At 48.5% G+C, this 14,807-nt stretch overlaps 1 protein-coding gene across 9 annotated transcripts in view; it reads right to left on the bottom strand.

The window, feature by feature from the left end:
- SGIP1 (SH3GL interacting endocytic adaptor 1) overlaps nucleotides 1-14,807 on the bottom strand; it is a 91,412-nt gene that overhangs the window by 28,284 nt on the left and 48,321 nt on the right. For 8 of the 9 annotated variants that reach the window (XM_064147454.1, XM_064147455.1, XM_064147451.1 and 5 more), the window contains 5 exons: nucleotides 10,955-10,966; nucleotides 9,517-9,541; nucleotides 8,996-9,047; nucleotides 7,628-7,713; nucleotides 2,617-2,709 (listed from right to left, as the gene is read on the bottom strand). In XM_064147454.1, the coding sequence (XP_064003524.1) occupies nucleotides 2,617-2,709; nucleotides 7,628-7,713; nucleotides 8,996-9,047; nucleotides 9,517-9,541; nucleotides 10,955-10,966 (268 nt within the window). Of the gene's footprint in view, nucleotides 1-2,616; nucleotides 2,710-7,627; nucleotides 7,714-8,995; nucleotides 9,048-9,516; nucleotides 9,542-10,954; nucleotides 10,967-11,993; nucleotides 12,006-14,807 lie in introns of all 9 variants that reach the window. The other variant, XM_064147457.1, reaches the window with a different exon arrangement.

The raw sequence follows: 14,807 nt of genomic DNA, 5'->3' as shown, positions 1-14,807 counted from the left end.
GGGGTCCCTCCTGACTGGGACTTGGCTTTCTTTACTTCGGGGCTTTTTTTGTTGGTTTTCAGTTGTGCTTTTTCATTCTGTATTGGGGTTTGAGGTTTTTCTGGGGGGTGAGTAGGTGTTTTTTGCTTTTGGGTTTCCTTTTGTTTGGTTGATTTGTCCCACTGGGTATTTGGTTTGGTTTTTTATTTCCATTGGGTTTTGTGGGGGTTTCCTCACTGGATTTCAAGGATTTCTTTGTTAGGTTTCAGGGGGCTTTCTTGGCTGACTTCTCAGGATTTAAGTCTTAGGCTTTGAGGGTTTTCTTGGTTGAATTTTGGGTTTTTTACATTGGGTTTTCAGAGGTTTACTTGCTGGAGCTTAGGGGGATTTACTCATTTGGTTTAGGTTTTCCCCCCAGTCAGCTGGGAGGTGGGGAGAAGGAGGATTTTTTGTTTGGTTTATTTGTTTTTGTTTGGTTTTTTTTTGGGGGGGTGGGTAGAGTGGATTTTTTTTTTTTGTTGGATTTTAGGGTTTTCTTTCTGTTTGGTTTTGGAGGCTTTTCCTTTGGGTTGCCTTTGGGGGAGCTTCCCTTTGGGTTGCCTTTGGGGGAGCTTCCCTTTGGGTTGCCTTTGGGGGAGCTTCCCTTTGGGTTGGCTTTTCCTTTGGGTTGCCTTTGGGGGAGCTTTCCTTTAGATTGGCTTTTCCTTTGGATTGCCATTGGGGGAGCTTTCCTTTGGATTGGCTTTTCCTTTGGGTTGCCATTGGGGGAGCTTTCCTTTGGATTGGCTTTTCCTTTGGGTTGCCATTGGGGGAGCTTTCCTTTGGGTTGGCTTTTTCTTTGGGTTGCCTTTGGGGGAGCTTTCCTTTTGGTTGCCTTTTCCTTTGGGCTGCCTTTTGGGGAGCTTCTATTTCAGGGGCTTTTTTTGTTTAGTTTTGTTTTGGTTTTTTTTTTTTGGTTAGGCTTTTTTCCCATTTTTAAATCTTGGATCCCACTCATTACTTCGAAAACTCTTACCAGTTTGATTAAAAGCTGCAGGCTCTGAGGCACTTCTCTGTCTCTGCATGTCTCATGCCCACCCTGCATGGCTCCAAGCTGCGGGCGAGTGGAGCAGCACCACAGCTCACTAACCCAGTGCTGCTCTGCAGGGGCTTCCTTGCAGAGCAGATGTAAATAGCATCCCAGTTGTAATCTCCTAGAGAAGCATCCTGGGAGGCACTGTGCACTCTGCAGCCTTTTAAACCATGGGTGTCATAATCCCTATGGCAAGCTCATGATGTGGTCAGAGATTGCCTTGACCTCAGCCCATCAGCAGTGGCCAGCTGGCAGCACCAGGGGTGAGTTTGGCATAAATGAGGTTGTGCTGATGGTTAGTGATGGGGGAAAGGGAAGAGAAGAACAAAGCAAGAGTGACTCTGCAGCTAAAGAGGAAAACTGTGGCACCCATGGCTGCCTCAGGCAGTGGGAAAAGCTGCAATGCAAACTGGGGTTTCAGGACTGTGTGTGCCACCCTTGTGTTAGCTTAGAGAAACCAGTGCTGCCAACACTGCAAATGAAATGACCACATCACTAACCTGAAACACAGACTGGGTTGGGTGGGAAGGGGCCTTTAAAGGTCAGCTAGTCCCAACCCCACTGCAGTCAGCAGGGACATCTGCAACTAGAGCAGGTTGCTCACAGCCCCAAATAACCTGAACCTGACCTGCATTGGTTCCCATCCAAGTGGGCAACCAAATCCAGGCTCTCACCACCATCACTGTCAAACATTTCTCCCTTTTCTCCAATATGAATCTCTCTTTTAGCTCAAACCATCACCCCTTGTCCTGTCAAAACAGACCTTGCTCAAAAGTCTGTCCCCAGCTTTCTCATCAGCCCCTTTACACTCTGAAAGGCCACCAGAAGGTACCCCTGGAGCCTTCTCTTCTCCAGGATGAACAACCCCAACTCTCTCATCCCTCCCATCATATCTGTGGCCTCCTCTGGCCTCACTCCAACAGGTCCCTGTCTATGTTGAGGACTCCAGAGCTAGGCCCAGCACTTCAGGGGGGTCTCAGCAGGACGGAATGAATGAGCAGGTCTCCTGTCTCTAACAGCAGAACAGGTTTCACTGCTGGCTCCATGCAGGCCAAACCCTGGCCATGGATGTTTTGCTGTACAAATTCAGCACACATGGCAGATGCACATGCCTGCAGGAGGATGCACATCATCACTTCCATCTTGAGTATCATCCATCTCATCTATCAGAGGATCACAGAATCATTTAGGTTGGAGTAGACCTTTAACATCATTGAGGCCAACTGTTAACCCAGCACTGCCAGATCAACACCACACCATAGTTCTCAGCACCACATCTACAGAGCTTTGAAAGCCCTCCAAGCACAGTGACTCCACCACTGCCCAAGGCAGCCTTGGGGAAGAAATTGTTCCTCATGTCCAACCTAAACCTCCCCTTGTACAACTTGAGGTTACTGGGGAGAAGTCCTTCCTCCACTCCAATGCTGTTCAAGCCAGGGTAAGCAGGACCCTCTAACGATTAAAATGCTACAGAATTGCACAGCATCAGAATTATAGATGAGGGAAAGTTAAAGAGTTGATTTGATTTCTCTATTACTTTACTTTTGGTTGAGAATCTCACTTACTTCCAGTTGGAAAAGGTCTTGGTAGCTTTGGGGACTCTACGCTTGGGTTGATGGGTTGAACCGAACCCCATATCTCAGGCTGATCTAGAGTGGCTGGAAAACAGAAATACATCATCATAAACAGGCAGAAAAAAAGGGAAGGAGAAACCAAACTATCTCCTCACAAGCACCAAACCACACAGATGAGATGTGTGCAGCTGAGGCTTGCAAAGAGCAGAAACTGAACGGCGACAGAAAAACATCTCATTAATTAAAGACAGGAAGGCTTTCTCTAATGATAGATAATTACAGGCTTGTCTGATTTTGAAACAGGCCATGCAATTAGTTTGACACTCACGCTGCTTGACAAACCCCACAATGCCATTTATGTGTTTGGAGGGGGGGGCTTAGTGCATTAAGTGAGACAGCAACGTGTTAACTGCGGAAGTTGTCTGGAATTTCAGCATGGGCTGGGGGAAAAATGGCATTAAAATGAAAAGAGACAGTTTGGAGCCATCTAAAAATGGTGTTAAAATGAAGAGAGACAGTTTGAAGCCATCTAAAAATGGTATTAAAATGGGAAGATCCTATTTGGGCCCATACAAAAATTGAGATTAAAATGAAAAGAGCCAGTTTGTACCCATACAAAAATTGGGATTACAGGATCACAGGATGGAAGAAACCCAAGGAGATCATTGAGTCCAACCCCCTTGCCAGAGCAGGACTACACAATCTAACACAGATCACAAAGGAACACATCCAGACAGGCCTCGAAAGGCTCCAGAGAAAGAGACTCCACAGCCTCTCTGGGCAGCCTGTGCCAGTGCTCTGGGACCCTTACAGTAAAGAAGTTCCCTCTTGTGTTGAGGCAGAACCTCCTGTGCTGCAGCTTCCATCCATTGCTCCTTGTCCTATCCCATGAGCAAGTGAGCAGAGCCTGTCCCCTCTCCTGACCCCCAGCCCTCAGATGTTTCTAAACATTTATTAAATCCTCTCCCAATCTTCTCCTCTCCAAACTAAACAGCCCCAGGTCCCTCAGCCTCTCCTCCTCAGGCAGTGCTCCAGTCCCCTCATCATCCTCAGAGCCCTCTGCTGGACCTTCTCCATCAGATTCCTGTCCCTCTTAAACTGGGGAGCCCAAAACTGAACACAGTATTCAAGAGGAGGTCTCACCAGGGCAAAGTAGAGGGGGAGGAGAATGTCCCTTGATCTGCTGGACACACTCCTCCTAATACACCCCAGGATCCCACTGGCCCTCTTGGCCACAAAAGCACATTGCTGTGCCATGGCTGTTATCCAGCAGCACTCCCAGGTCCCTCTCCACAGGGGAGGGTCCCTCTCCAGCAGATCACCTCCCAGCCTGTACTGGTGCAGTTTATTATTCCTCCCCAGGTGCAGGACTCTGCACTTGTCCTTGTTGAACCTCATCTGGTTCCTCTGTGCCCAGCTCTCAGTCAGTCCAGGTCTCTCTGGATGGCCACACAGCCTTCAGCTGTATCAGCCAAGCCTCCCAGTTTGGTGTCATCAGCAAACTTGCTGAGCAGACTCTGTCTGTCTGTGCCCTCATCAATGTCACTGATGAAGATGCTGAACAGGACTGGACCCAGCACTGATCCCTGAGGGACTCCACTGGTTACATCTCTCTAGCTGGATGTAACACCATTGATCACCACCCTCTGAACTCTATCTTGTAACTAGTTCCTAATCCACCTCACTGTCTGCTCTTCCATCCCACACTTCCTCAGCTTGCTCCCTAGAGTATCATGGGCAACAGTTCTCTTCCAAGTGCCTTGAGATGCCTTCCAGAGGAGCAGCTCCATCATTTTTCTAGGGATGGAGGTGAGGCTGACTGGTCCATAGTTCCCTGGAACCTCTTTCTTGCCCTTTTTGAAGGCTGGAGTGACACTGGCTCTTTCTGGTGCTCAGGCACCTCTCCTGTCTGCCACATGGAGAGCAGCAGAGCAAGAACCTCAGGCAGTTCTCTCAGCAGCCTTGGGTGCATCTCATCAGGGCCCATGGCCTTGTGAACATTCAATTTGTATAACTGATCCCTAACCCAGTCTGCACTGGCCAGTGGGGAGCATTCCTTCCTCCAGGTTTCCTCTCCTCCATCCAGGGTCTGGAGTGCATAGGGGAGTTCAGCCTTAGCTGTAAAGACTGAAGCAAAGGAGGCATTCAGCAACTCTGCCCTCACCACATCCTCAGTTCTCAGGGCTGCCTCCTCTTTCAGCAGTGCCCCCACACCTTCCCTGGTCTTCCTTTTTCTACTGATAGATTTAAAGAAGCCTTTCTTGTTCTCTTTTACTTCCTTTGCCAGCAGCAGTTCCAAGAGGGCTTTGGCCTCCCTTGTTGCCTTCCTACATTCCCTGATAACTCCTTTATAGTCCTCCCAAGTGACCAATCCCTTTTTCCATGAATTGTAAGTTTCTTTCTTCCCTGAGATTCCCTTCAGGAGCTCCTTGCTCAACCATGCATGTCTCCTAGCACATCTACCTGATTGGGCTTGGAGGAGGTGGTCTTTAAAAATTAACCAACTTTCTTGGCCTCCTTTACCCCCCAGAGCCTTAGCCCACAGGATTCCTGCAAGCATGTCCCTGAAGAGCACAAAGTTAGCTCTGCAGATGTCCAGGGTTGTAATTCTACTTGCTGATCTGATGCTATCCTGTAGAATACTAAGCTCCACCATGTCATGATCACTGTCCCCAAGGCTGTTCCTGACTTTGATGTCCTTAACCAGTCCCTCTTTATTAGTTAATACAAGGTCCAGCAGTGTACCTCTCCTTATTGGTTCCTCCACTACCTGACTAGAAGTTATCATTGATGTATTGCAAGAGCCTTCTGGACTGGCTGTGCCATCTTCCCAGCAAGTATCAGGGTGTTGAAGTCACCCATGAGTACCAAGGAGTTAGCTCTAGAGGCTACTTCCATTTGTCTGTAGAAGGCTTCATCAACATCTTCCTCTTGGTTTGGTGGTCTATAGTAGACAACTACAACTATTTCATCTCCTTTCCCACATCTCTTAATTCTTACCCACTTAAAATGAAAAGATCCAGTTTGAACCCATACAAAAATTGGGATTAAAATGAAAAGATCCAATGGAATCCATCCAATTCAAATCCACTCAAAAACTAAGGTATTCAAGTGAAAAGATCTTATTTGGAGCCATCCAAAAATGGTACTAAAGTGAAAAGATCCTCTTGGGATCCACCCAAAAATTTGGATTAAAATGAAAATATCCTACTTGGAGTCATCAAAAAAACAGATTTAAAATGAAAGGTCCAGTTTGGATCCATCCAATAGAGATCCATAAAAAAAAATAAGGTATTCAAGTGAAGAGACCTTATTTGGAGCCATCCAAAAAATTGTATTAAAATGAAAAGATCCTGTGTGGATCTATCAAAAAATGGTAACAAATTGAAAAGATCCAAATTGAAGCCAACAACAACAAAAAAAGAGATTAAAATGACACTATCCAATTGGATTAATCTGATTTAGATCCATTGGGGGGGGGGGGGGAAGTATTAAAATAAAAAGATCCCATTTCAAGCCATCAAAAATGGTCTCAAAATGAAGAGATCCAACTTGGATCCAGCCCATTTAAAGCCATCCAAAACCAGCCTCAAAACAAAAAGATCCAATTTGGATCCAGCCAAAAAATGGTATCAAAAACAAAGGATCTAATTTAGATCCAGCCCATTTAGAGCCATTCAAAACCAGCCTCAGAACAAAAAGATCCAAATTGGATCCAGCCAAAAAGGGTATTAAAATGAAGAGATCCAGTTTGGATCCAGCCCATTTAGAGCCATTCAAAACCAGCCTCAGAACAAAAAGATCCAAATTGGATCCAGCCATAATTGGTATTAAAATCAAAGGATCCAATTTGGATCCAGCCCATTTACAGCCATCCAAAACCAGCCTCAAAACAAAAAGATCCAATTTGGATCCAGCCAAAAAGGGTATCAAAATCAAAGGATCTAATTTAGATCCAGCTCATTTAGAGCCATTCAAAACCAGCCTCAAAAGAAAAAGATCCAAATTGGATCCAGCCAAAATTAGTATTAAAATCAAAGGATCCAATCTGGATCCAGCCCATTTAGAGCCATCTGAAACCAGCCTCAAAACAAAAAAAATGGATCCAGCCAAAAATAGTATTAAAATCAAAGGATCCAATCTGGATCCAGCCCATTTACAGCCATTCAAAACCAGCCTCAAAACAAAAAGATCCAATTTGGATCCAGCCCATTTAGAGCCATTCAGAAATGGTACCAAAATGAAAACCTCCAATTCAGATCCATCAAAAAAAGGGCATTAAAAAAGAAAGATCCAGTTGGGATCCATCAAAAAATGGAATTAAAGGATCCAATTATTCCAACAGAGATTTTAAGGGAATATCCCACTTTTCATCTCTCATTTGAACTTTTTGCACTGTTTTTTTACTGGGCTGTGTGCAGAGAGCTGCAGGCAAACAGAGCTTTGATTAAAAGAATTAATGAGGGCCATTAATTACAAGACATAACTAGGCTGCAAGTGACAGCAGAGGAGGAGGAGGAGGAAACCTCTCTGGGAAGCAAATGTTCCAGGTCTTTGGGGAGAAGCAGTGTTGGAAGATGGCTGTGCTTGGGGGAAGTTGGGAAAAGAGGGCTGGAAGGGAGCAAAGTGTCCTTCCACTCCTGGCCAAGGGGAAGAAATGACATTACTGAGGTGACCTCTTCACTGCCACAGAGAGCTGTGAAGCATCACCAGATAAGCTCCATTCACATCTCCTGTCAGGTATATCAGGTTGATGATGAAGTGCTGCCCTGGTGTCAGAAGGTACCAGCCACCTTGGCTGGACTGCTCCATGAGGCACAGCCAGACCTTGCCAAGCAGCAAACCTTACACTTTGCTGGAGGCAGCATCTGCAGCCTCCCTTAGCAGCTCTTCTTCAGGGGCTATCCCAAGACCACATCATTAACTGACTTCCCTCCACCCAAACCCCAACCCCACCCTGCCTGGACCTGCCAGCAGATGCCACCCACGTTCCCCAACCCACCGTCCAGCTTCTGCTCCTCAAATGCCGACTCCAGGGGGGGCCCGAAGAGCGGTGCCAGTGCTGCAGGGTCCTCCCCGGCTTTCTTGCTGTGGGATGAGACAATCACAGAGCTGCTGAACTGAGAACAGATCACCAAACCCGTGGAGCCCAATCACTACCCCAGCACTGCCAGCTCACCACTAAACCACAGCCCTCAGCCATGATCTCACTCTACCAAGTGTGCTGCTAAACCAAGTCCCTCAAGCACTGCATCTCCATGGCTTTGAAACTTCTTCCAGGCATAGACACTCCACCACTGCCCTATGTAGCCCAGGCCAGGCCTGGGCAATCATCAAGGGGAAGAAACTGTTCCTCATGTCCAACCTAAACCTCCCCTGGGGCAACTGGAGACCATTTCCTCTTGTCCTATCACTTGTTCCTTGGGAGAACAGATTGGCCCCTGCCTCACTCCAACCTCCTTTCAAGGAGTTGCAGAGAGTCAGAAGGTCTCCCCTCAGCCTCCTTTTCCCCAGGCTGATCCCTCAGCTGCTCCTCACCAGCCCTGTTCTCCAGACCCTTCACCAACTTTACTGCCTTTCCTCTGGCCCTGCTCCAGCACCTCAATGTCTTTCTTGGAGTGAAGAGCCCAAAACTGAACCCAGTATGATGTCAAGGTCTGGATCACACTTATGTCCAGCACGTCTTCAGTTGGGTCCTGCTCAGGACTCTCCTGGTGAGAGTTGGCTTTCCCTGCACCAAGCTGATTGCTTTCTCAAGTCAACATAGGATGGTGGAATGTTTTGGTCTGGAAGGGATATCCCTGCCAGCTCACCCTACTGATCAGGCTGGAGGTGGCTTCCACCAGTGGATGTACATGCTCCTGTTCGGGGAAAGCCAGCAGATGCTGTGCACTGAAAGCAGAGGTGCTGCTGCCATCAGCACTTCAGCTCCACACACCCCTGCTCAGCCATTCTCTGCAGATCCACCAGCACCTCCCCTCAGTTAGCAGCAGCTCACAGAGCTTCTGTGACCCAAGGCTACTGGTTCCTCTTGCATCCTGCAGCATGAAGCAGCATGAAGCTCATTTAAACCCCAAAACACAAAGATGTGGCTGTTTCAAGAGCTTCAAAAAACTTAATGCAAAGTGAGTCTTCTGCAGCAGTGTCTTTGATGAGCCAAACCAGGGCAGCTCAGGTAGCTCATCGGTTGGAGATGTTGGTAGAGCAGTAAGGACCCAGCCAGTTTGCTGCACTCTGCTGAGTTTGACCTATCCTGCTGCACATGAAAAAGGGTCAGCATCTGGAGGAGAAAACAGATGCTTCCCATGGATGAAGGGTGCAAATGCCTATCCAAATGTCAGATCACTATCCATGTGGACTCCATACTGACCTGGCAGGATCTGGCGTTGGTGTGGAGCGTCGAGGTCGTGCAATCTCCTCACCTGCAGCACAGAATGGACAGCATGAGGCTAAAAGTGATCCCCTGCCCATCTCTGAGCATCACCCCTAACCCACCTGGACCCCATGCTGGCAGAAGAGCTCACACCAAGTGTGCCACCAGCACAGCACATGTCCCATCCCACGCCTGCTGTGGAGATGCTGGCAGAATCATACAACTGTTTTAGTTGGAAGAGACCTCCAAGACCACTGAGGCAACCAGTGACCTCACAGCACCATGGTCACTGAACCATGGCATGAATTTTAATTCAGACTTTTGCAGAGAACTAGGACTAGGGAGTTACAAAGTTTCTATGAGGTACCCCAAGGATGTCCCCTGCGGTGGTCTTCTTACAGAAGGACCACCTTAAAGCAAACCTAACCCATTCCCTTTTTTTTGTCCCCTCACCAATATACTACCCCCACGGCCCCCTGCCACAGCCACCATTCCCAAAGGCTGCAGAACATACTTACTGGATAAGTTCCTTTTAATCGTTCCCTAGAATGAGAAACACAAAGAGGTAAGCACAGGGACATGGGCACATGGCAAATGTCACCCAGGAGTCATAGAATCAACCAAGTTGGAAGAAACCTCCAAGATCATCCAGTCCAACCTATCTCCCAGTCCTATCCAGTCAACTAGACCATGGCACTAAGTGCCCCAGCCAGGCTTGGCTTCAACACCTCCAGGGATGGTGACTCCACCACCTCCCTGGGCAGCCCATTCCAATGCCAATCACTCTCTCTGCCAACAACTTCCTCCTAACATCCAGCCTATACTGCCCCTGGCACAACTTGAGGCTGTGTCCCCTTATTCTGTTGCTGGCTGGCTGGGAGAAGAGACCAACCCCACCTGGCTACAGCCTCCCTTCAGGTAGTTGTAGACAGCAATGAGGTCTGCCCTGAGCCTCTTCATCTCCAGGCTAAAAGGGACACAGCAGAAGCAATGCAGCCCACGTGTGGCAGGAATTGCCTATCTAGGGTGATATTTGCTGCATGTGGCTGAAAGATGCCCAGCTGGAAGTGTGTGGGGTGAATTCCCATTTGTTCCCAGAGCACAGGAAGCAGGAAAAAAAAAAAAGCCACAACCAAGAAGATTTATGGCCAAAATCCACACCAAGACTTTTGAGCCACCTAAAGCTACTACCTGACAGCACTTCACAGAGCGCATCAGGATGGAAGGGACCCTCAAAGGTCAACTTGTTCAAGTCCCCTGCAGTCAGCAAAGACACCTTCAAGCAGATCAGGCTGCCCAGGGCCATGTCAAATCTCATCTTCACTGTCTCTAGGGACTTCTTTTGCAACCATCCTGATGCCACTGGCTTAGGAGGGGTCACTGACACCCTCACCCCACTGGAAGTGGCATAAACCCCAAATAAAACCAAATAAGGGGCCTATAACAATCTAAATCTTTGTCCTTGCCACCCCACACACAGGTGTCCACATGCAGAATTCATGGAATGGTTTGGGTTGGAAGGGACCTCAAAGGTCATCTAGTTCCAAACTGCCTGCTGTGGGAGGGACACCTCCCAACGAGACTTAGTTGCTCAAGGCCTTGTCTGACCTGGCCTTGAATGCCTCTAGGGAGGGGGCACCCACAAACCCCATCGTAGACCAAGAAGCCAAGAGGAGAATGAGAGTTTTGCTGGAGAGGGATGGGGAATGGGAGTCCCCAAGACCACGAGGTGGGGCTCCAGGAGGTTTGCAAGGATAGAGGTCAAACCATGAAAGATGCCCATCATTTGCAACCGCTTTGCATTGAGAGGAGGATGAGCTTCCACCACCACTTGGGATCACACAACAGCACTGGCATCCCACTTCCCTCCCTTTGTGCTCACAGTTCCCCCAGCACAGCCCACTCCTCATGCCCCAGCACCCCCAGTCCCCAGGCAGTAACAGCAGCAGTGCTTACCGGGCTGCGTCGCTGCGGTCAGCAAGAAGGAAGAGAGAAGAGACACCTGGTCAGAAAGCAACAGGTCAGCACCCCAAGTCCCCCAGCACCCAACACACCCCTTTCACATCATGGCTTCACAGTGTGCACTGCTAGGGGGGAGTTCCTCCTCCATGCTGCCCCCTTAGAACCCACTGCTGGGAGCACACCACCTTGGTCCCACAGGCTGGGGGATCATCCTGACCACAGGAGATGAAGCAGGGGGAAAGCAGTGTCCAGAGAGGGGACCCAAACCCCACCAAATGAATGAATTGTCCCATTTGGACTCAGAATACTCTGAGTCTCAGTCCTCTTGGGGAAGCCATCATCATCATCATCACACCTAGCAGCACCAGAGCTCACCAGTCACTAGTGAGTTTCTCTGCTTTCTCATGGCTTGGACAGGATCAGAATTGCTTAGGTTGGCAAGGACCTCTAAGATCACCGGGTCCAATCATCAACCCAGCCCCACCAGAACCATTAAATCATGTCCCCAAGTGCCATGTCTCCATGTTTTTTGAACACCTTCAAGGATGGGGACTCCACCACCTCCCTGGGCAGCCTGTTGTAGGGTTTGACCACATTGATGGTTAGAGAAGATGCTACACATCTGTGTGCTTTAATGTAGTTGAAACATGCCCAGATAAAACCTTGCACTTCCCAAGCCCAGCAGCTTTCCCACCCAAACTACACCCCCAGCCCAGCTCTACTTTAAAAACACTCTACATTAAATCATCCAAGGAGAAGGATGTCCAACCACCAGTGTGGTGTCTCCCCAGACAGGAAGATTTCTTCACGTTTCATAAAACCATGGAATGGGTTAGGTTGGAAGCGCCCCTAAAGACCATCTAATTCCAACACCCCCTCCCATGGACAGGACCCCAGACTGCTCAAAGCTTCATCCAGCCTGGGCCTAACCGCTTCCATTTCAGCTCCAGGGTCATGCAAAACAGGGACTGTGTGAAGGAGAGAACTCTGTTAACAGAGAAGAGAAATAGAAGCCCAAAGCTGTGTTTCTTACCGGACTTTTCCTCTACGAGAAGGCAGGAAAATAAAACAAAGAAAATGAGAAGAGATTTTCTACAAAGGGTTAATAAAACAAGAGGTTGGGTTTGGGTTGTTGTTTTTTTTTTTTCCCTCAAATGATCATCAGGTGTATAACTCTTAACCACATAACAGAGGAATGACAGCATCCAGCCAGGTTGTCTTCTATCCAAGAAGATCCAAGTGAGAGAGCACAGAGGAATAAAACCTACATCTGGGCTGATTTAGGGAAAGGTTCCACATGCTTTGTCCTTAGCAAACCCTGCCAGCTACAGCAAAGGTCATTCCCTAGCCTTCTTCATTTCTTGGAAGGGTCCATATGAAAGGAGAGCCAAGATCCTGATTTTATCCCAGGCTATTACTCCATAAATCCCTTGCTCCCAAAGCTGAGGTTTCATGGTGCAAAAAGAAAAGTGGGCAGAAGCTGCCAGGAGGACAGGCCAGGAGGTCTGAGGATGGTGGCTTGTCAGGAGTACAGTATGTGACATGGACAGGTGGTACCATCACATCCATACTCCTCAAGAAACCAGACCTGAGCCACTGAGCTTCAGGTAGAGGATGCAGCTGTTTACAGCAGCATCTCCAGTGTTCTCCTTATCTTCATGTGGAGGCACCACAATAGAGACACTCCAGAGGAATGGGGAGGCCAACACCTATGAACATGGACACGGCATCTCCCACCCCCACTGCTCTCTTCCAGGGGAGGTCAGGAGAGCTTTGCAGCTGGTTTTCATAGAATCACAGAGTGGTTTGGGTTGGGAGAGACCTTTAAAAGCCATCTAGTCCAACCCACCTGCAGCCAGCAAGAGCATCCCCAATGAGAACAGGTTGCTTAGAGTCCCATCAAGCCTGACCTTGAATGGTTCCAGGATGGTGCCTCCAACCACCTGCACAACCTGTTCCAGTGTTCCACCACCCAGGGAGAGAGGATAAGCTCAGGACAGGGACCCAGACAACAAGCATGGAACTCCTGTGGATGCCAAAGTCCTTTGGCCAGCTCCTGGGCACCTTCCAGGACAGCAGTGCCAGGTGCCAGCATCCGGTGTGCCGGGGAGTGCCCGGCTGCTCGGCCACGGCACTGCTCACCTCCCCATCTGTGCTCTTGGCCTCCATATGCTGGCTTTTGGATTCCAACATGGGGAAGCAGCATGGTTCCTTCTGTCCAGCCTGGCACAGGGCTTTTCCCTGAGCCTTTTGGGGTAAGCAGAAGACAGCTGAGCTGTTCTACATGAAAGCATCAACTCCAAACCCACGCTGGTGCTGGAGACAGGAATTTCATCATAGCAAAGTCCAGGGCAACCCAACACCCAAAAGGTAGGATTTGAATCACATCACACTGATAGAGGGGCTAAAGCCTCCCTAACTTGATGGTGAAACCCTTCCCTGACGTCAGCACAAAGAACACGGTGGAAAAAGAGGACAAAATGCACTTCTTGTGGGGCTTTGTTCTTCTGGAAAAGGTGAGGTGCAGAAGAGCTGCTGCCCACACCAACCCAGCTCCCAGCATCACTGCAAACACACACACTCAGAGAATCACTGAATTGTTTAGCTTGGAAAAGACCTTTAAGATCATTGAGTCCAACCACTAAACCAGCACTGCCAGGTCACCACCAAACCATGGCCCTCAGCACCACATCTCCATCGTTTTTCAATCCTTCCAGGGATGAGGACGCCACCACTGCCCTCTGGACAGCCTGGGCCAGGCCTTGACAACCCTCAAGGGGAAGAAATTGTTCCTCATGTTCAACCTAAAACTCCACTGGTGTAACTTGAGGCCATTTTCTCTCACCCTGTCACTTGTTCCTTGGAGAAGAGACCAACTCCCATCTGGCTACAACCTCCTTTCAGGGAGTTGTAGAGAGCCAGAAGGTCTCCCCCCAGCCTCCTTTTCTCCAGGCTGAACAACCTCAGTTCCCTCAGCTGCTCCTCACCAGACCTATTCTCCAGCAGCTTCATTGCCCTTCTCTGGACCTGCTCCAGCACCTCAGTGTCCTTCTTGGAATGGGTGGCCCAAAACTGAACCCAGGATTCAAGTAGTATTAATTATCAATTTCTATCAACTATCAATTATTAAATCAGTTTGATATTGCACAACTAAGAATAAAACCAAGCAAGGAACTCTGGACTGCTGGCTGCTGCCTGTACCCATCCCATAATTTCTCATTTTTTAATCATTAAGAACAATGCTGGTTTCTATTTTTCTGCATGCTTCAGTATAGAATCAAGGAGCAGCTTCTCCCCACCTCTGCCATAGCTGTGGCAGGACCACCAGCTACACTCTGAGATGGTTTGGTGCCCTGTGGTGCCACTCCTAGGGCTGACAGCAGTGGAAATAAAAGCAATGAGGGAAGAAGATGACACCAAATATAGACTTGGCCTTTAAATTTTCTTAGGGCTTGTGTTTCTAAAGCTTGAACACCAACAAGAAGAAAGTTCATGGCCACAGCACAAGATACAGCACCAGCATGTCACCAGAAGGGACCAAGCATAGGGTCAAGCAGAGCCATGCCAGTAGGACTTGGCACTGCCAAGGACAATGACTCGCCCCAGAGCTTCCACTGGAGTTGATGTTGTGCTGGTGTGGAAAAAATAAACAAAGCTCAGTGATTTCATTTCCTCTTTTCTTGGAGTTGAGGCTTCATTCACACCCCAGATCCAGGCTATTTATACATCTTAGAGAGTATCATCTGGAGACTCTGTAGCTTGCACCAAAACCCACTGAGAAGTGAAAAATCAAAGCTTTGCATGACTGAGTTGGCATGAGACAACAAGAATCTCAGCAAGCTTTAGG

Source organism: Pogoniulus pusillus, chromosome 8, assembly GCF_015220805.1.
Source record: "Pogoniulus pusillus isolate bPogPus1 chromosome 8, bPogPus1.pri, whole genome shotgun sequence".
Taxonomy (NCBI): domain Eukaryota; kingdom Metazoa; phylum Chordata; class Aves; order Piciformes; family Lybiidae; genus Pogoniulus; species Pogoniulus pusillus.
Note: the sequence above shows the minus strand (reverse complement) of the source record. Positions and strands in the feature narration are given on the sequence as shown.